The 19,144-nt window shown below is 68.1% G+C and overlaps 8 protein-coding genes across 8 annotated transcripts; 4 read left to right on the forward strand and 4 right to left on the reverse strand.

The window, feature by feature from the left end:
• Positions 1-237: 237 nt before the first annotated feature.
• On the forward strand, positions 238-2,253 carry FA09DRAFT_325234 (hypothetical protein; the record flags this gene model as incomplete). Its single annotated transcript, XM_025741158.1, has 6 exons — positions 238-434; positions 613-727; positions 782-940; positions 994-1,163; positions 1,221-1,405; positions 1,466-2,253. The coding sequence occupies 6 exons, from the start codon at positions 238-240 to the stop codon at positions 2,251-2,253; spliced, it is 1,614 nt and encodes a 537-aa protein (XP_025599234.1).
• FA09DRAFT_260175 (hypothetical protein) lies at positions 2,213-4,628 on the forward strand. Its single transcript, XM_025739736.1, has 2 exons — positions 2,213-3,490; positions 3,549-4,628. The coding sequence occupies exons 1-2, from the start codon at positions 2,610-2,612 to the stop codon at positions 4,555-4,557; spliced, it is 1,890 nt and encodes a 629-aa protein (XP_025599235.1). The 5' UTR covers positions 2,213-2,609; the 3' UTR covers positions 4,558-4,628.
• On the reverse strand, positions 4,580-6,279 carry FA09DRAFT_357071 (hypothetical protein; the record flags this gene model as incomplete). The annotated part of the gene is made up of 2 exons (XM_025744857.1): positions 4,580-5,042; positions 5,114-6,279. The coding sequence occupies 2 exons, from the start codon at positions 6,277-6,279 to the stop codon at positions 4,886-4,888; spliced, it is 1,323 nt and encodes a 440-aa protein (XP_025599236.1). The 3' UTR covers positions 4,580-4,885.
• Positions 6,280-7,636: 1,357 nt separating this feature from the next.
• FA09DRAFT_281143 (hypothetical protein) lies at positions 7,637-8,696 on the forward strand (the record flags this gene model as incomplete). Its single annotated transcript, XM_025739808.1, has 4 exons — positions 7,637-7,713; positions 7,864-8,448; positions 8,503-8,565; positions 8,618-8,696. Coding segments are annotated over 4 exons (804 nt in total), but the record flags the coding sequence as incomplete, so codon positions are not given.
• Positions 8,697-8,762: 66 nt separating this feature from the next.
• On the reverse strand, positions 8,763-10,486 carry FA09DRAFT_296362 (hypothetical protein; the record flags this gene model as incomplete). Its single annotated transcript, XM_025740161.1, has 7 exons — positions 8,763-8,905; positions 9,008-9,074; positions 9,138-9,231; positions 9,283-9,401; positions 9,453-9,694; positions 9,789-10,326; positions 10,385-10,486. 7 exons carry the CDS (start codon positions 10,484-10,486, stop codon positions 8,763-8,765), a joined length of 1,305 nt encoding a protein of 434 aa, XP_025599238.1.
• A 2,033-nt stretch (positions 10,487-12,519) lies between these two features.
• FA09DRAFT_317801 (hypothetical protein) lies at positions 12,520-14,729 on the forward strand. The gene is made up of 3 exons (XM_025740887.1): positions 12,520-12,874; positions 13,187-13,561; positions 13,689-14,729. Exons 1-3 carry the CDS (start codon positions 12,617-12,619, stop codon positions 14,424-14,426), a joined length of 1,371 nt encoding a protein of 456 aa, XP_025599239.1. The 5' UTR covers positions 12,520-12,616; the 3' UTR covers positions 14,427-14,729.
• A 25-nt stretch (positions 14,730-14,754) lies between these two features.
• Positions 14,755-15,649, reverse strand: FA09DRAFT_260360 (hypothetical protein). Its single transcript, XM_025739737.1, has one exon. It carries the CDS (start codon positions 15,415-15,417, stop codon positions 14,944-14,946), a length of 474 nt encoding a protein of 157 aa, XP_025599240.1. The 5' UTR covers positions 15,418-15,649; the 3' UTR covers positions 14,755-14,943.
• Positions 15,650-15,713: 64 nt separating this feature from the next.
• Positions 15,714-16,481, reverse strand: FA09DRAFT_338232 (regulatory subunit of cyclin-dependent kinase; the record flags this gene model as incomplete). Its single annotated transcript, XM_025744078.1, has 5 exons — positions 15,714-15,731; positions 15,784-15,836; positions 16,031-16,182; positions 16,233-16,277; positions 16,441-16,481. The coding sequence occupies 5 exons, from the start codon at positions 16,479-16,481 to the stop codon at positions 15,714-15,716; spliced, it is 309 nt and encodes a 102-aa protein (XP_025599241.1).
• Between the last annotated feature and the right edge of the window lie 2,663 nt (positions 16,482-19,144).

Raw genomic sequence — 19,144 nt, forward strand, 5'->3', positions numbered from 1 at the left:
GACGAGCCGCGGCGAGCGCCGCGGCGGCGCAAGACAAGCAGCCGCGAATCCGCCTTCCAGTCCGTGGCGCAACGCCTGCCGGGCTTCTTCCCTCTCCTCCACGTCCAGCGCTCTGACTCTCAGCCCAGCTTCTGCCCGCCCCCACGCTCCGTGCTGGCTGCCACGCCGGGCACTCTGCCTCGACCCCCGCTGCGTCTCCTTGCCTGCCGCTGCCGACGCGCGCAAGGCTCGCCGGCCATGCTCGCCTCCGCCGCAGCGGCGTCCGCCGAGGGGTCTACGGCAGCTGCGCACCGCCAGTCGCTGCAGTGGCTCTTTGCGCCCGAAGACTTGGCGCTCACGCCGTCGGTGCGCGCCGGCATTGCGCCAGAGACGGAGCGGGCACTGCGCGCCAAGGGCGTCTCACACATCTTTCGCATCGGCGAGAGTCTGCGCTGGTGCGTCGTTTGTGGGCCTGCTTGACATTGCCGCGTTGGGCTGCGGGCGCGCAGACAGAACGCTGCAGCAGCAGAGTCTTACGCTGCGTGCGTGTGCAACAACACGCTGGACTGGCCCGCTCGCAATCGCCTCTGTGATGCCGATGATCCGTGGCTGACGCATCCTTCTCGGTCGCAGCGGTCTGCACGTCCTGTCCACGGCCGCTCTCTTCTTCCATCGCTTCTACATGAGACGGGCCCTGCTGCCTCCTGGGACACGGTCTGCTTCAGCGCGCGACACGTTCGCCATCCATGTGAGTAAACCGGGGCCTCTTTGGCGGAGCGTCAGACGCTGATCTGCGCGACAGGAACTGGCTCCCGCGGCACTATGGCTGGCGTGCAAAGTGGAGGAGAGCCATCGGCGCGTCAAGGACGTAGTCGAGTACACCATGATGCTGAACGACAAGACGCCAGACGGGCTCAGGGCCCAGGAGAAGGGCGAGTGGCGCGTCGATCAGAGCAGCAGGGTGAGGGAGCCGCTCTCGTTGCGCCGTGTAGCCCGATCTGACCCGCGGCTCAGGAGTTTGGGCTGTGGCGAGACTCGATCTGCTACTGCGAGACGGCAATTCTCGAGGCGCTTTGTTTCGACCTGATCGTCGACTGTCCGCACTACCACCTCACCACCGCTGCTCGCTTGCTCGGCGCCTCCTGGAACGTCACGCACCTTGCGGCAGAGCGGCTCACGAACCTGTAAGCCTGCCGGCAACTTTCTGACCTGTCGCACCGCTCTGACGCTCCCGCTCGCAGCTTCTTCTCTGCGCTGGTCACTTGCTGGGACGCGCCGATCCTGGCCGCGTGTGCGTTCGAGTTTGCGTGTCGCGAGGTCGGCATCGACCCAGCCACATTCTCCACGCCCGCGGAGTATCGATGCGGCGACGAGCCCTCGCAAGGCTGGCTGGACGCTTTTGATGTGGATGCGACTGAGCTGGATGGTGCGTACCTAGTCTGCGGCGTGTCTTGCGTCGCTGAAGCTGAGCCGTCCTTGCCGCCAGACGCCCTCCCACGCGTCGCCGATTTTCTCGCAGAGCATGCGCTGCACCCCACGCACCGCACAGCCGGCCCATCGGCAGGTGGCTCTGCACTGCCGTCGACAGCAGTCACGCCGCGAGCGCGAACTGATGGCAGTGCGCCGATAACCAGCCTCGGTGGCACGCCCCTGGGCTTCGCCGGTCTCAGCGATCCGGCCACACCTGCTGCCGCGACAGCCCAAGCAGCGCTGGCAGCGAACCCTCCTCCTGCGTCCTTGCTGGCGCCTGTCGCGGGGCCCAGTCACGCAAAGGCGCCGGGACCAGGATTCAGCCCTTCCTCGCCCTCGACTCACGCTCGACCTCCGAGCCGGCATGGGTCAGCCCCCACAGGCGCCTTTCCTCCTGCCTTCGGCGCGGCAACTGGACCCAGTCGGCTGGATGACACGCGACTCCAGGAGCGCGCAAACGCTGTGGCGCCATCTGCCACCGCTGCAGAAAGCGCGACAGCTGCTCCGTCTACGAGCGCCTATGTGCCGCTCTCTCCGCCTGGACTGCGCAGTGCAACGCCAGAAGGACCCGCGCGCAAAGACCATCCGCCACCAGCTGCTGCGCCGCCCACAGTCGCCGACACTGGCTCGCTTCGACTGTCTTCGAGTGATGCGGCGGGCTCGACTGGCGAGACGCTGCCATCAACTAGCGTCAAGCGTCCTCCCGCGCCGTCGCCACCCTCGAGCGACCGCGTCCAGCGCCGGCGCATCGATGTGGAGGAGCGGGAGGAAGGCGAGTCGAGCGAAGAGGAAGGGGCTCTGTAAGAGCCTTGCATCGCGCAAGCACGCCCTCTAGTCAATACCACGCGTGCTGCCGCTTCTGTTGGACCCGCTCGCCCGTCTTCTCGGAGGGTCAGGCGCAAGGTGGGGCGTCGTTGCACGTGCTGCTCTGCGTAGGTGCCAGCCCTGTGCTGCGCTGCGTTGTTCAGGGGCACAGCCGTAGATCGTCCTTGCGCCCGCCGCGGCGCGCGGCGCCTCCTGCTGCGGCTGTGCTGCGCGGCGCTGCGCCGGAGGTCGCGCTCATCGCCTCGGCCTTCTTCGGTGTGCAACGTGCAGCGCAGCCCTTCTACGTCCGCAGGATCACAGAAGGAGCTCTCGCAACGCAGCAAGAGCAACGCTGGATGTGGGGCTGCTCAGCGCCCATGCGGGCACCCGTCGACACACACCTGATGCTGCGTCGCCGCGCGGGTCGTGCGATCGAACGTCCTGCAGTCCTCCGCGCTCAGAGCGGCGCTGTGCGACAGGGGTCGCGCCGGGCCGGCCGCCGCACGCCGTGCACCTGTTTGTGGCCGGTGATGTGCCCGCATGCCGATTGCCGCAGCACGGACGGGACTCAGACTGCGCTGGCGCCGAGAGCCGTTCTGAGCATCCTCTTGCCGCTCTTGATACCGTTTCGAGCTGGGGTGCGCGCGGCAGTCGAGTTGCGGACATCAGGCGGCACAGTAAACCACGAAGCACCGACGAACTGGTCCCGCTCAGACACGCTGCTGCCGCCTGCCCGAGAGATCTGGGCTTCGCTGCTCCTCTGCTTCGATATCTCACCGCCACGAATCAGTCTCATCCCGCCCTGGCGTGCCCTGGCGCCGTGCGCCGTGCGGCACGGCGGCGGTGCCCGCGACGTGCTCAACAGCAGCACTGCCCCGCCCTCTGCATCTGGCCGACGGCCCCGCTGCTGCCCTTCAATCAATTGCCGTCCTGGATCAAGCGCAAAGGAGCAGGCGGCAGGGGCAAAAAGACTTTGCTTCGTGACGAGCTCCTTATTCTGCGCCAGCGCCGCGGCTGCGGCTAGGCTGCCAGATCGCACAAGAAGAAGACGGTGTGCTGGCAACTGGCGGCTGTCTTCAAGCCCGTCTCACTCGCCCATCACTCCGCCACGGCACCATCCGCTGCGCTGCGAAGCTTTCACTTGCAGCGTCTCCTTCATCGACGTTCGGCACCTGGCTAGTCCCCAGCCTATGGCCCGGGCCGCCAGACGCCGGCATCTTCCTTGCGTCCCCAGCAGGTGAGTAGCAGGCAATCCGTCACGCGAACCGCAGGCGCGCTGAAGCCCGTTCGTCCAGCATGCTGCATCCAGCCAAGCGTCCGCTCGCAGACGAGGCCGTGGGCGACGGGCCAGGAGCACAGCGAGCGCGTCTCGACCGCTACGCCGCTGCTGTCGTCGCCGACGAGCAGCGTCCGGCCGCCAGCGTGCCGCAGTATGCTGCGAGCAGCAGTCACGCGCACCAGGGCCTGCCATTCTTTCCTGCTGCCCACTATCGCGACGGCCTCGCCCTGCCGCTGCGTACAGACGGCGGCATGGCCCCGGCGTCTTCGATGCCGAGTGGGCTGCTGCCCTTCGCGCCGGCCATGCCCGGGCGCTCGTTCACTCCGGGCGTGGCGCCCGGCGCCGACGTCCCGCCGCCACCGCTTCCTGCTAGCGTGGCTGCCCCCCGCGCCCCTGCTGCTTCCTCGTCCTCGTCATCGTCGCACGCGCTGGCGCCAGCCGCGGCGGCCAGCTTCGCCCCCGACGGCCGACCGGCATGGTGCTCGCCCGCCGGCTGGGCGCGCGTCAAGTGGATCCAGGAGCAGCATCCCGGCCTGCTGCCCACGCCGCAGGAGTACGCGCCGACGGCGAGCGAGCGCCTCGAGCAAGTCCTCGCAGGCGAGGAGGCCGTCATCGTCTATCGCTCCGGCGCCATCGAACTGACACGGCTGTGGGACAAGCGCAAGACCGGCGAGCGCGTGGGCTGCGTGCGCCTCATCCTGCCGCTGGCACACGTCTGCAAGGAGCACGGCTGGCCGCTGAGCCTCGTCAAGGCGCCCGAGAAGCGCTCCAAGTTCCTCCTGCGCTTCGCCCTCGATCCCGCTGCTGGCACGGCCGATGCGACCGGCCCGCTCTACTTCGAGCCCACGCTGGCGGCCACGTTTCCGGCGCACCAGATCTGGATCCGGCGTGCCGTCGCGAGCGCCGACCAGGATGCGGAGCCGTGGGTGCTGTACCGGCAGAACATCGAGCAGAGCAGCGACCCGCGCGTGCTCTCGATGGAGCGCAACATAGCCCTCTTCATCTGCCTGCGCCTGGGGTCCTGAGCAGCTGCGCGGCGGGAAGGGCAATCGAGAACGAACAGAAAGTACTCATGGCTCGTGCCGGGAAGCGTGTGCCGCGGCGACGGGCTGCGCGAGAAATGCATCGTCCGTTTCACGATGGCCGGCGCCTGCTGCGCGATCGTGCTCATCGTCCTCGATCGCGCTCCTGGCCCTGAGCGCGTTGCTCGCGCCCGTCTGCTCCATCAGCCTTCGCGCGGTGCCGCCGCGCGCTGCGCCCAACGCTGCAGTGTGACAGTGACTTATCATTGAATCGTCCTGGAGCTGTGCGAGGGGATAGCGCAGGATACATTCGGAGCCAGGCGCGCGCGGCTCACTGGGCTGCGCTGGCCTTTGCCGGCGCCGAGGTGTCCTGCGTCGCCGCGTCCACGGTCGCCGGCGCTGTGGCGCTGGAGGCCGCCTCGACGGCGCGGCCCTCAAGAGCAGCCTTTGCTGCGCGCTCCTTTGCAGACTCCAACGACTCAACATAGCTGCAGGCAGGAATGGTGCAGGGTCAGACATCGGCGCTCCACAGCACAGTTGCAGCAGCGATTGAACTCACGTGCTTGGAAACCAGCCGATGCGCCCGTCTCGAGTCCGCCCGCGCCACCAGGTGCTCTCCTGGCCCGTCTGCGGGTCGTTGCGGCTGAGCACGGCGACAATGTCGTTTGGCTTGAGACTGAGCTCGAGCGGGTCGCTGGCGTCGTAGGCGTACATCGATCGCACAAATTCGAGCTTGCTGGGATCCAGCTGCGCCTCCTGGCCGGGCGGCAGCTGCCCTGCAGCAGCAAGGCGCGCCCGCTCAGCCTCCTGCCGCACGGTGATGAGCTTCACCAGACGGCCCATGAGGTACGGCAGCCCGATGACGGCGAGGAAGAAGACCACGAGCGGGCGCTTGCTCGGGCGAGCCGCACCAGTGGCCGCCGCGCCCTTGCCGCTGGCAAAGTCGGCGAACTCGCGGCGGTCGAGCTCGAGCGCCGGCTTGCGGCCCGTCACGCGCAGGACCAGATTCTTGAGGTACCGCGCGAGTGCGAAGATGGAAAGCACCTGGCCGAGGTAGTTGCGCAGATGCGCGAACTGGTCCGCCACGCCCACCATCGCGAAGAAGGAGCTGTGCGTCGCCATGAAGGTGCTCTCGAGCATCTGCGCAAAGCCACCGAACGCGCCGACGATGGAGCTGATGAGCTCAAAGGTGGCGGCAGTGCCGGACTCCATGCGCTGTGTGAGCGACGCTTGATCTGGGCCCATCATGCCGGGCGCGCCGTAGGCACCCATGCCGCCGTAACCCATGCCACCGTAGCCTCCCATGCCGCCGTAGCCGCCCATACCCCCATAGCCGCCCATGCCGCCATAGGCGCCCATGCCGCCGCCGTAGCCGCCCATGCCGCCGTACGACGAGCCGTACATGCCGCCGCCGCCGAGGCGCGAGTAGGGCGAGCCGTACGAGGCGCCGTAGCCGCCGCCCAGCGAGCCGTAGCCGCCGCCCGCAGCGAGCGAGCCGTAGCCGCCGGCGCCGGGCATGCTGCCGTACGGCGTGGCGGCGCCGTATGCGCCAGCACCGGCCGTGGCGCCGAGCGTGCTAGGCCGTTGCGGCAGTGCGGGGGCTGCGGCGTCGGCGCCGGACGCCGTGCTGCTCGACGCGGCGCTGTCGGCGGGGCGTGGCGGTGCGACGGCGGCAGCAGCAGTGCCGGCGCCGGCACGCTCCCAGGGCTTGGGCGGCGCAGGCATGGCGGTGCTGCGGGCGTGCGGCGATGCAGCAGCGACGCGGCCGGCGGGGCAGGAGCCGCGCGTCTGGCCGCTGACGGGGCAGCTCAGCGTGGATGCGGCGAAGGTGGGAGGCGGGCCGGCGGAAGGCGCGGCGCTGCGGCGACGCGGTCAGGCGGCGGTGGCACAGAGACCAGCGGGCGAGCGACGAGCGTGGCGCAGCGGGGCGCAGCGAGCGAGCGAGAGGTGCGGCGTGTGCGGCAAGGGTCGTGCCGGACGTGGGAGGATGTGGCAGAGAGGCTGGAGCTGCGAGCTGCTGAGGGTGCTGAGGCGAGTCGAGTCGCGGCGGCCGCGGCGAGCGACGCCGCCGCGCGCGCAGCACGCGCAGGCAGCCGCCCCCGCCTTCGCCGCGCGCCATCGTGCATCCGGCTCCCGGGTGCGGCGCTGCCGACTTCCACGCGCGCCGCGGCCGCGCCCAGGGCCCATTCTGATTCTGCTTGTCACTCTCCAGAACCGTGACACAGTCGCTGTCTCGTTGCAACCGGCAGCGTCTGTGGCTCCGCGCCGCCCGACCTCCCAGGCATGTCTGCCAATCGTTCAAAATGCAGCTTGTGTTGGCGTGGACCAAGAGCAGGCCTTGCCCTTGCGGTGTGTGACGCGCCCAGGCTGGCACAACCTCACATCGAGGCGCCGTGCCAAAACGGAAGCGCTGCGATGCACAGCCAGCGCCGGAGGACTTGCAGTGCGGTACTTGAACAAGCAGCACAGACTGGAGGATATTTCGGGACACATACAGGCCGCCGAAGCAGCACTTGGGTGTCGTGGCGGACGTCACAGTGTCGGGGGCGATAGAGGCGCGCGCGGGTGCCAGGCAAGGCGCTCGGCACGCGCGGCGGCGCTCTGCTCGTGCGCGAAGGCCCCGGCGCGACGTCCTTCCCTTGACGAACGCTTCCTTTCGCGCTTCGCCGGCGCGCCTCACTCTTACTGCTGCTTCGCTCACACGACCTCCACACCCCCTCCCTCTTCCGTTCCGCAGCACGCCCTCCGGCCATCGCACGGGCTGCCGCGCGTGCGCCTCCCCGCTGCTTCGCCCATGCTCGTCCTGCTCGTCGGCTCGCCGTGCGCCGGCAAGGAGCGCGTGGCCGACTTCCTTGTGGCAGCGCATGCCTTCCGGCGCGTGCGTGTGCGGGCGCCGTGCTGTGCGCCGCCGCCGCGCACACCCACCGCCGAGGCCGCCGCAGCGGGCAGCCAGAGCGGCGCGGGCAGCGGCGGCGACGTGAGCTTCGCCGACCCGGCGCACCTGCTCGACTACGCCACGGCGCACTGGACGCAGAACCTCGTGTGCCGCGACATTGCCTGCGCGCGCGACTTTGCCGTCGGCTTCGACAAGCGGCCCTGGGTGCTGCTCGTCGCCGTCGATGCGCCGTTGGGCCTGCGCTGGAAGCGCCACCAGCTGCGGTGAGTGTATGCGCGACAGGCGAGGGACTGGGCAGGCCGTTCTCCGTGCCAGCGGTACAGAGCTGCCTTTGCCTGCACGAGGCGTTTGCTGCGCACAGCTCGGGCACGCCTGGCATGTACGGCACCTGCGGCAGCTGACTCTGCTCCCAGCCGCGCAGACGACGCCGCGACCCCGGACCTGGCCGCATTCGTGGCCGCTGACGACACAGTGCTGTACGGCGCCACGTGCGTCTCCTTGCCGCCCTTGCCGCACCTGCCGCCTTCGCTCAGCCAGGCAGTGCAGCCGACTAGCGCGCTCAAGACGTCTGGACCGGCAACTTCGCTGCAGGCGCTCGTGGCTGCAGCAGGCCTGCGCGTGCTCAACGCCTTCGACACGCTTGACGAGCTGCACGCGCATCTGGCCTCGCTCGACCTGCCCTCGCATGCGCGCCTGCGGCCGAGCTGGGACACGTACTTTCTCTCGCTGTGCACGCTTGCGTCGCTGCGCAGCAACTGCATGAAGCGCCGGGTCGGGGCAGTGCTGGTGCGCTCGAACCGCGTGCTCTCGACCGGGTACAACGGCACGCCTCGCGGCCTGCGTAACTGCAGCGAGGGCGGCTGCGCGCGCTGCAACGCCGGTGCAGAGGGCGGCACGAAGCTCGACGAGTGCCTGTGCTTGCACGCCGAGGAGAACGCGCTGCTCGAGTGCGGACGCGAGCGCGGCGGCGCGGAAGGCACAGTGCTCTACTGCAATACGTGAGCCCCGACCGCGACCAGATTGGCCAGGGCTGCAGCTGACGCTTCTCCCAGCTGTCCGTGTCTGCGCTGCGCAGTCAAGATCGTCCAGGTGGGCATCCAAGAGGTGGTCTACGAGTGGGTCGCACGTTGCGGCGCCGCCGGATGTGCCCCGCTGACCTGTCGCCAGGCTCAACTACGCCGTCGATGGGCGCACGGCCGAGATCTTCAGGGACGCCGGCGTCAAGCTGCGGCAATGCACTCCATGACGGCGGCTGCATGCGTGCGGTGCATTGCGCTACCAGGCAACCCCGGCGTGCCCAAGGTCACCGCCGCTAGCCGCTCAGCTCGCGATCGAGCAGGCGCTCGAGGGTGCTGTCGCGCCACCACTCGTTCTGCTCCTCGAGCGTGGCAAAGAGCTGCTCCTCGCCGATGCCGTATTGCGCGTAGACGTTGTCCCTCGGCACCCAGGCAGCGTCTGCCTCGACGCTGCGCAAGGCTGCAGGCGCGGAGGCAGGCTCGGCAGCTCCTTGCTCGGCCGGCACCGGCAGGCCAGCCGTGACAGCTGCGGGCGCTAGACCCATCGACGCGTCGCGATAGTAGACGCGCAGTGCAGCGGCGTTGTTGCCTCGCAGGATGGACGTTAGCTGCTCGGAGGGTCAGCTCTGAGCGGCGATCTGGCACAGACGAATGCGATGGCCGCTACCCACCTCGGCGCGGTCGGGCGCGTACAGCCGAGCGGAGAGCAGCTTGACGATTGCCAGGCCGGCACGGAAGATGAGGGCATCGCCCTCCTCGAGCAGGCTGAGGCAGCGTCAGTCAGCGCTAGAAGGAGATCTACACCTCTCGACGCACATGCAGTCCCACAGCCTCGCGACTGCGTCAAACGGCAGGAACGGCACGAAGAGCGTGCGCACCCAATCGCGCACGTAGGCGCTCGGGCGCACGCCGCGCGCCTGCATGTTGGCGTAGACCTGCCGGAGGCTGAGCAGGGGCGACGGCACGGGCGCGGCACTGGGACGCACCTTTGGCATCTGGTCGGCAAGCAGCGTGTCAAAGACGCGCTCGAACCCAGCAGCTGCGTCTTGGCGGAAGGCGGGCGCGCCAGGCGTCTTGGTGTGCAGGTGCGTGTCTCCCGCCGCCGGCGCCGGCGCTGGAGCATACAGAGCTCGCAGCCATGGCCGCTCAGCCAGCAGATTCAGCAGCGCGACGAGCGTCTCTGACGGCGAGAGGTTCGCCAGCAGCATCGCCGCCAGCGGGGCCGCACCTGCGCAGTACGCTATTGGCCCCTGCGCCGCATGCTGCGACTCGCGCTGGCGTGACAGCTGGTCGAGGCGCACCATGACATAGGCCGACAGGACCTGGCACGGAATGGCAGTCAGCTCCGCGCTTCGCTCCAGCATGGGTGCGCGCTCTGCTCACGTCGCGCAGATCGTCAAAGAGCGGACCCGTGTCCCTCTGGAACAGCTTGAGGCTCGGCAGTGTGCTGGCAATGTCTGCCTCGATTGCCTCGTCGTCGCTGGCCGGGAAGGTGCCGTCGGCGCGCGCGGTGCGCGCTGCGCTGGCGGCCGAGGTGAACAAGTTGCGCGGCAGCATCTGTGCGTTGCCACACGCCAGAGCCCAGACTCGGCCTCGCAGATTGGGCGGCGCGCCGCGCCACCACACCTGACGCAGACGTGCCTCGCGCCGTGCTCGCGTCCACGACGGCAGGATCTCATCGGACCAGATTGACTGCGCGGCGGAGAGCTCTGCGTCTTTGACTCGTTTGCGCTCTTCGTCAAGCTCCTGCCGTTTCCTTTCGCTCTGCTTGTACAGCTTCATCATCTCTTCGAAGTCGGACAGGTGCTTGACGTCCTCGGCACGTGCCTTTGGCGGCAGGTTAGTCATGCGCGTGCGCGACTGCAGACAGTCGCTGGATGTCAGCTACGCCGGGCTCAGGGCTCGCAGCACTGCTCACGATGTGCTGCTCCAGCGCGGACGGCCCCCGCGACGCTCGTCTTCCGTGCCCTGGCTTTGCCTCCGAGTCGGCGGCATCGGTGAGGGCAGGAACGGCCGCCATGCTGTCCGCATGCGCGTCCTGTTGATGCGGCGGGGCTGCTGAGGGGTCGTTCGGCCCGCCGACGGCCGATGGGCTTCGCGCAGGATCCGCGCGCTCTTCGAGGACAGCGTCATGCGCGCCGTGAGTGGCATCGTTGCTTGCCTCATCGTCGAGCGAGACGATCTCCATGCGCCCAACCTCGGGGCTGCGCAGGCTCCCGTTGCTCGCCGGGCTCAGCACGATGTTGATCTCGCCGTCCTCGCCTGCCACCAGCATCGTGGCGCCAGTGTTGATCGGGGCCAGGTCGCGCCTCTTCAGTTGGCCGAGGCGCGTGGAATCCTGCTCGTCGCCGGCGTGCCGGTCCTTGCCTGCACTGAGCCGGTCTGCACGGGCCACGCCCACCTCTTCGGGCTGAGCGCTCTGTTCTGCCGGAGCTGGCGCGCCAAGACTACTGCGGCGGCGCTCTCTGTGCCCGTCAAGCGGGCTGATGTGCTGCCGCACAGCCTCGATGCTGTCGCCCGAAGCGCGCCCTGACTCGGCACCGAAGGAGCTTTGCTGCCCGTGCCGCTCGCGCATGCGTTCGCGATGTGCGGCCGCCGCGGCAATGGCCTTGGCCGTGCTGCTGTTGCTCGAGATGGAGTCCTGGCGCACCTCGACGCTGGAGCGCGTGCCGTACGCAGCGCCCGGCCCGTAGGGAGAGAAGGCAGCGCGCGACGGCCCGGCGCTGTCCAGCTCGACATCCACGAAGCCGTGCACGCGGTCGCTGCCCGAGCTCGGATGCCGCCGCGCAGTGGTGCGTGGCGCCCAGTCGGCGTCTTCATCGCCCTCGGAGACGTCGTCCAGCCCTGGCGATGGTCCGTGCGCTGTCGTAGAGGACTCGGGCAGGTCGAAGCGCTCGGGCGGCACGGACTCGAAGCGCCTGTGTCCGAGCGCTGCGGAGGCGGGTCGGGCCGTGGCACGAGAAGCCGGTTCAGCTGCACCACGAGGACAGAGCGTCAGTCTAGCTGCTGCTGCTGTGGGACCCTAAGGGAGCGCAGAGCTCCTGAGCCGTGTGCCATGCTGGCCGTGCATCGCCGTATCGCGCAGAGCTGCATCGGCCACTCTGGCTCGCGTGCGCCAGGTCCTCGGCTGTGCAGCACCACACTACTGCGTGACTGCGCAGCGGCCTGCGTGTCACTCACAGGACTGAGACAGCAGCTGCGGCTGGTCCTCCTCGACGGCTACGGGCAGTGACTCGGTCGGCTGCGGCGCGGCCTCGCTCACAGGCTCGGGCAGTGATTCGCTCGAGCTGGTGCGCCGGGGTGCCTCAGCAGGTGCTTCCGTGGGCGCGGCACTCTCCACGTTCTCGTCGACCGGCAAGTCGTCCAGCGGCACAACGTCGAAGCTGCTGCGAGGCTGCGACAGATCTGCATCTGAGGCGGTAGCGTGCGGCGGCAGCGCTGCGGCGTCGGCGTGCTGCGCCTGCTGCGCGGCCGGCGTGCGGTCTCCGTGCTGTGCCCCGCCGTGCCGGTCTGGCGGACTGTGTGGTGCCTCAGTGCAATGCGCTGGGCCGTCGCTCAGGCTCACGCTGACGGCCGAGCCGGGGCTCTGCGGCGCCGCATCGTCGTCTGCGGCCGGCGCCATGGCGCACACCGCCGCTCAGCCGCAGCCGCCGGGCAGGAGCGGCGGACAGCGCGTGTGGCACGCGCGGTGCGTCTGGCTGTGGCTGCGACGCTGTCCGCTCTGCCAGGCGTCAGTCGCAGGCAGTGCGAGGCGCGGGCGCTGCGCGGAGGCGGTGGAGCGGCGGCTGCGTTGGCTGCACGGGGCAGCAGCTGCACGTGTGGCTCCGGCGTGTGTCCCGTGCGCAGGCAGGGGGCGCAGGCGGGCGTGGTTGGAGGGCCAGGGGGTCGGGCAGGGCGTGCTTGTTGCAGAGCGAGGGTGGGAGAAGGAAGCTCCAAGGCGCAAGGAGCAGCGGCTGCCTGCTGCTGGTGCGGCACACAAGACGCCGGCCGCGCGCGCCCGCCGCCTCAGGCGCGCCGCGCCGCCGCGCGGCGCATCGTCGCGCTGCTCCTCCACCACCACCCACCAAGCCTGTCGACTCGGCCGCCGCTCACCGCCGCGCCTGCCTCACACCTGGTCGCCACCGCCGCCCGCTCGCCCACCGCGCGCAGCATGGGCGACGCCGCCTACCGCGGCATCTCGGCCTCGCACGGCGACAGCCGCTTCGCCGGCAAGGAGGCTCGCCAGATTGCCGCCCTCGCCGCGCAGGGCAAGTTCCCGCCGAGCTTTGCGCAGCGCGTCGACGTGCGCCGCGTCGCGCTCGACGTCGTGCGCCCGTGGATCGCCGACAAGACGCGCGCGCTGCTCGGCTTCGAGGACGACGTCGTGTGCGAGTATGCCATGGGCATGCTCGAGGGCGACGAGAACCGCGTGAGTGGCGGCGCATCTAGACGACCAGGGCCCGGCTCTGCGGAGCGGCTGCAGGGGTGCTTGAGCGCGGGCGAGTGAGGATGCGCTTGTGCGGCAGTGCAGCTTCCGCATGACATGCGGCCTGCGCGTCTCCCTGTGCTGCGGCTACAGGCTGTGCAGGCGGCGCTGGGAGCGCCCGGCTAAAGGCACGCAAAACGCGAGTCGCGAACGCTCGAGGCATCTGCGTGCTTGTCAGCCATGTGCTGCTCGCGTTGCTGGCCTGCCACAGTCGACGCCCTCGTCGCGTGCGCCCTCGCTGACCTCTCTCGCCAGTTTCCCGACCCCAAGAAGATGCAGCTCTCGCTCACGGGCTTCCTTGAGTCGTCGACTCCGGAATTCATGTCGGCGCTCTGGGCGCTTCTGCTCGACGCGCAGGACGCGCCCGGCGGCATCCCGCGCGAGCTCGTCGAGCTCAAGAAGGCAGAGCTGGCCAAGGCTCGTGCTGCGGATGCAGAGGCTGTACGCGCTGCCAGCGTGCGTGGCGCTGGTGCGTCGGGCATGCGCAGCGGAGAAGGCGGCGGGCGCCCCGGCTTTGCTGGCGGTCGAGGCGGACCGCCCTACGGCGGCAGAGGCGGCGGACGCGGCCCTGCGAACGTGTTCCAGGACAAGAGCGGCAACGTGACCGAACGCTCGCAGGATGTCGGCTGGGTGAGTGCATGTCGCGTGGCAAGCAGCGCAGGCTCGTCGGCGCTGTCGGTGCGGACCACCACGTCCAGTTGATTCTTGGCCTGCTGCTGCGCGTCTGGGCCATCTTGTGCTGACGCAAAGACCGCAGGGAGCGCGTGCGGGTCCACGCCACGAGGAGCGTGGGTCCGACCGCTACGGCAGCGCGGCGCAGCCTCCTTACTACGAGCGCGCGCACGATTCCCATGCGCGCGACCCTCGCAACCACCGCGACCGCGACTACGATCGCGCGCACGCCCGCGACGAGCGCTCGCGCTACCTCGATCGAGGCGACGCCGGCGGCCAGCGGCGTTCCTCGAGCCGCGAGCGCCCGTCCCGTGCGCGCTACTCCGGCGGCGGCCGCGAGTACTCGCCGCCGCCACGCCGACGTGAGGCGTCGCGATCCTCGTCGCGCTCGCGCAGCCCAAGCCGCAGCCGGTCACGCAGTCCTCGCCGCAGCTCGGGCGCGCCGCGCAGACATGTCTCTCGGAGCCCGCATCGCCGCAGCAGCTCGTGCGGCGATGCCGGGCGCTCAGCTCCGCGCGACGCTCGCCGGCGTCGCGACTCTACCCCGTCGTCTGCTCGAGACCGCTCCGCGGGCTCGACGCCTCCGCTTCGCGCACGTCGCGACCCGCGCGACCACTCTCCTCTGCCACGGAGACGCGACTACTCTCGCGAAAGCTCGCCAGCGTCGCCCCATCGCCGGCCGTACGTGCCGCGCGACGACGACACGCCGCCTGCGCGCCGCTCCTCGCACGCTGCCCGGACCGCCGAGAGGAGCCCCTCGCCCGTCCGTCGGCCGCGCGAGGAGGACGTGCCACAGCCACGCAAAAAGAGCCGGTGGGACTAGAGGCAATGCATACGCGCTGCGATCATCCCGACTGCGTGATGCAGGCGAGCAGGCTGCAGTGCGAGTCGTAGCTGACATGACTTGGGCGAGTGAGAGCGGCTTGCGCCCCACCGCAAGATCTGCAGCGGTGCTAGCCTGACAGCGGAGGCTGGCGGGCTGGGGATCATAGCGAGCGCCAGCATCAGGCGCGAAGCACAAAGGCGTGCAGCTGACGTCTCCGAGTCGACCAGAAAGCATGTCAGCTTCTGATGCCTCGCACGCGAGTGCCGGTGAGCAGAGCGCACTGCCGATGCCGTTGCCGACGCCGGTGACCTGAGCACACAGCAGCGCACTCCACCCGCGCCGCGTCCCTCGCTGTTCTCGCGCAGCGACTCAGCTGCCCGTACGCCCGCGCTACTGCTGCACCCCAATGACTTAGCAGATGATCATGGTCATTACGTGGAGTGTGCGCTGCTCAAAGTCAGAAGCAAGCTCCGGGGCGCCGGCTCTCGCCAGACACCCGCAGCTGCCCCCCGGCTTAATCGGCAAGCGAGCGCTGGCAGCGGCGGCACGCCGGCGCGAGCCGGGTGCGCGCACGCACGCCAGCGAAATCCGTCGGTTTGACTCCGGCTCCGCATACCGCCCGGCTAGGAGGAAGGACGAGGCAGTTGGCAGCGACAGGTGTCGGCGCCCGGGAGGGAGATGTGTGTGGGAGCCAAGTGCGGCGCGCGCGCCGCGCCGCGGCGTTCTTCTGCAGCGTCGCAGTGCAGGCGGCGCACGTGACCGGCCCGAGGCGGCGCCGCCCTCGGGCTGCTGTGGGACGCCGAGAGCGTGCCGCTTGGCTCCCAAAGCGCCGACCTCCACCCTCGAGTGAGAGGCAGAGGAAACAGGGAGAGGACCATTCAGCCTCTAACTGCAGCCCTCTGCCGTGCGACGCTCCGCCAGCAGCTTCACAGCGCCCACGCCCGCAGAAGCAGCTCCACAGCGCCCACGCCCGCAGACCTCGCCGCATTCAGATCCAGCATGCATCGCATTCGCCTGTGCGCCGAGCGCGCGGGAGCTGCATGGCTCCGAAGCACGTTGCAAAGCCGGACATCCGGTGCTGTATTGTCCGTGCAGCTGCACGCTATATTGCGCTGCTGCTGTCGCCGCCGCCGGGCGCTGCTGCCCACGGCCTGACCTCGTCGAGCCCCGCTAGTCGGCGCCAGCCCTCGTCGAGCGCCTCGCTCGAGCCAAGCTCGCCGTGTTCTCCGGCCATCCGATCTCCTTTGCTTTGCCCTTCTTGTCTTGCAGCCCAAGCGCCATGCCTCAGTGCTGGCGCAGATTCTGTCAGCGTCCGCAGCAGTGACGCGCATGCGCTGCAGCCGAGGGTGCTCACCTTCTCGCCAAAGTCCTTTGCCCGCCGGAAGAGCAGAATGTGTGGCTCTGGAGCTGCATCGCGCGCTGGTGTCAGTGCACGAAGCACAGGCGGCGCTTCCGCGAGAGACTCGCGCCTCGGAGCAGCGTCCGCAGATGAGGCACCGCTGGGCAAAGCTCGCTGCCGGCTCTGCCTTCGCAGTCGGCTGCCCCATCGCGTCCGCACCAGAGCGACCCGCAGCAGCTCGCATCCTGCCTGCTCGACTCACCATGGACCTCGTAGTGCTCCCAGCCCAGACTCTGCGTGATGCCGATGCCGCGCCACTCGGCGTCGCTCAGAATCCGCAGCACGCCCGGCTCCTCCGGGTCAAAGTAGGTCTTGGGGATGAGCTTGAGCAGCGGCTTGGGCAGTATGACATGGCTGTGCGGAGCGGTGAGTGCGGTTGCGACAAGGCGGCAAGCGCGACGCACCGGTATTCCCACTTGTCGTCTGAGTAGCGCTCCGAGTAGTGGATGCTGCAGCAGGGGGCATGAGCGAGTGCTGCCGAGGGTATGTCCGGCGCTGTGGCCGCACAGCGCGACGGTGTGACGGTCTGGCCGCACAGCGCGGCGGGCTGGCGCAGTGGCCGCACAGTGTGACGGGCAGATCGCTGCCGCACGAGCCAGCTGGCGCACTCACCGCTCGACGTAGTCGTCGTAGCTCGGCTCGTTGGACGCCATGGCGACGGCGGGAGGCAGTGCGGCGCACGAGCGGTGCGGCGGTGCTGCGAGGCGTGCGAGGGCACGAGCGATGCGCTGGACCCGGGCGCAGCGGCGCGCGCGGCGGCACGAGGCGACGGGCGCCCGCAGACGGAGCGAGAAGAGCGGGGCAGGTGAGGCCGGCGCCAGGCGCGGCGGCAGACGAACGGCGCCACGGAGGTAGAGGGCGAGAGCAGGCGGCGGGGAAGGCGAGGGGCGAGCCGGGTGCCGGGTGTTGGTGTTGCGGAGGGCGGCAGCGCGCAACGCGCAGCGCGCCGTGCCAGACGCGTCGCCTCGCGGGCGCGCCCAGGCCAACGGGGCATGCCAGGAGGCGTCACGTGTCTGGCACAGCGTGGGAGCGGCCTGCCGTGCAGCGAGCTTGCTTCTGTTTGCTTGCCCTTGTGGATGAGCAGTGGCTTGAGGCAAGGGTGTGATGTGACTGAGTGGATTGGGCTTGCAGGCACAGCTGCTCCAGGTGCGCTCAGCACAAGCAGCAGAGGCCAGGACCCTGTCTACTTGAAATCAGGTGCTGGGAGGCTTGGGCAACCTGATTGGAGAGCGACTGACAAGCTGCAAGAGGCGCAGCAAGTTGCTAAGGCAATGGATTGACTTGAGAAGTGTTGCAGTTGCACGCGCTGAGCAAGACGCGGGCGAGTGCGGTGGGAACACTGAGCTTGCAAGTGAGCGGCAAGCGGCAACAAGCAGGCGTGATCAACTGCTAGAAGCACAATGCTGCGGCAGAGTGCACCGGCAGCGGAACAAGGAGACGTGGAGAGGCTTCGGAAGCAAGAGTGAGGGTTGCTCAAGCAACGGAAGACTTGAAAGAGGCGCGGCAACAGTGACAAGCAAGATCTTGTCTGTGCCACTGCGCACCTAAGCAAGGATTTGCCAATGACCTAGAGTTGGCAGAGAAGGCAAAGCGGCGCGAGCCAGGTTGACAGACGTAAGAGGGTGAGAGCCCAATGCGTATGGATTAGGGGTGTCGGTGGTGGAGTAGGTGAAGCAATACACACGGGGGAAGGGGGAACTTGCGCCTTAAGAGGGATTGAGATGGTGTGCAAGAGAACACTGTCGAGATGCCGAGAGCGTGTGAGTGCTCAAGGAAGCAACGGCGACAACACCGGTGAAGTGCCAAATGAGGAGCCGTGCGTCAAGGCGCAAGTCTTGTTGTAGGAGACACCTACATCCTTTCCTAGGCTTGCAGCCGTAGGAGTAGGTTCAGCTGCCTCCATCATCTGCCAAACAAAGAGAGAACGGAAACAAAGAGCCGTAGAGGGGCCAAGACGGCGTCAAGGCCCCGCCGGAAGAGGCGGCTCTTAGTCATAGATGACTGCGACGGCGGCTTGTGCAATGTTGAGTACACAGCCAACGCGCTTGGGCGCCTTTAGAGACGTGCCAGCCCAAAGATGCCTAGGAGTCATGTATGAGTCAGCAACACGGGAAGCGTTTACTAAAGAAGGAGAGAAGGCGGAGAGGGGTGTTGGCAAAGAGGTGCGGGCAAGAGCATTGATGATGAGGTGACGGCAGCAATGTTCTTGAGGGGTCATGTGCGGACCGTGCGCAGGCGCAAGCGACGGCGGCAGAGGCAGACCGTGAGAGCGGACCAATTGGCGTGCGCCGCCAAATGGCAAGCCGGCAAGCCATTCTTCAATTTGTCTGACTGGTACCTCCATTGCAGCGCCACGCTTTGATGCGCATGCTGCCCCTCTGCTGCAGGCCTTGAACAACCTCAAGAGCGCGCGCAAGCAAGCGCACCGCCTCCTTGTCAAGGTCAATACGTCCTTTGAGCGCAGCAGTGACTCCATGGGCTTGCTTGCCTGTCAGACACGGACTGCCAGTGACAAGGCAACTACTGCCCAGCAGGCGCATGCACTGCTGGTTGACTTTTGCAACCAGGCCCCCAACAGCTGCAAGGTGCTTTGGCAACAGTTCCTCCATCCTCTGCATTTGCAGTTCAAGTCTGTCAGATTGGCTGCGCATGCCTACTGCAATTGTCACCCCTAATGCTACTGTGATCCTCTGTTTCTCATTGAGCACCATCTGCTGCAGCTGCCCCCAGAGCAGCATTTGATTGAGAGGCAACAGGGTGCGCAGGGTGCGCATTCTCCGGCAGGGAAAGCAGAGGTGCACGTGCATGCTCCCATGCCAGCCAACTGTCCTTGCGGCCTGCTACAGCCGTGCGCGTGCGCAAAAAAAGGGTCTGTAGGCAGCAGAGCAGTCTCTGCTTGCCCCTCCACCTCTCTGCCATGCGCGCCATTGCACTCTCCCTCATCTCCAGACCCATCCTGTGGCTGCTACATCTGCTACATGCCATCCCAAAGTCCTCACCTCTCATGCGCATGACATGAACGCTGCGCCTTCTACACTTGCATCTGTGGCGTGCCCAATTTTTGGGCTGTGGGACGTGCAGCTTGACACTCACGTCTGCGCAGTTCACTGATGATTATGGTATCAAGCAAACAGCTGCACCAGGGCCATCTGGGCCTGAGGGCCATTCTGCCAAAGCAGCATCAGGGCATTTTGATTGGCCAGTGCTGCTTGAGGTCACCCTAGGGTTAGGGTTAGGGTTAGGGTTAGGGTTAGGGTTAGGGTTAGGGTTAGGGTTAGGGTTAGGGTTAGGGTTAGGGTTAGGGTTAGGGTTAGGG

The sequence above is a fragment of the Tilletiopsis washingtonensis genome (assembly GCF_003144115.1).
Source record: "Tilletiopsis washingtonensis strain MCA 4186 unplaced genomic scaffold FA09scaffold_8, whole genome shotgun sequence".
Lineage (NCBI taxonomy): Eukaryota > Fungi > Basidiomycota > Exobasidiomycetes > Entylomatales > Tilletiopsis > Tilletiopsis washingtonensis.

Coding starts and splice junctions, on each gene's coding strand:
- FA09DRAFT_317801 (XM_025740887.1), top strand. CDS start 12,617: ATGGGCGACGCCGCCTACCGCGGCATCTCGGCCTCGCACGGCGACAGC. Junction 12,875..13,186: donor TCGAGGGCGACGAGAACCGC/GTGAGTGGCGGC, acceptor CTCTCTCGCCAG/TTTCCCGACCCCAAGAAGAT. Junction 13,562..13,688: donor GCTCGCAGGATGTCGGCTGG/GTGAGTGCATGT, acceptor CAAAGACCGCAG/GGAGCGCGTGCGGGTCCACG.
- FA09DRAFT_260360 (XM_025739737.1), bottom strand. CDS start 15,417: ATGCGGCGAGGTCTGCGGGCGTGGGCGCTGTGGAGCTGCTTCTGCGGG.
- FA09DRAFT_260175 (XM_025739736.1), top strand. CDS start 2,610: ATGTGGGGCTGCTCAGCGCCCATGCGGGCACCCGTCGACACACACCTG. Junction 3,491..3,548: donor CTTCCTTGCGTCCCCAGCAG/GTGAGTAGCAGG, acceptor CCGTTCGTCCAG/CATGCTGCATCCAGCCAAGC.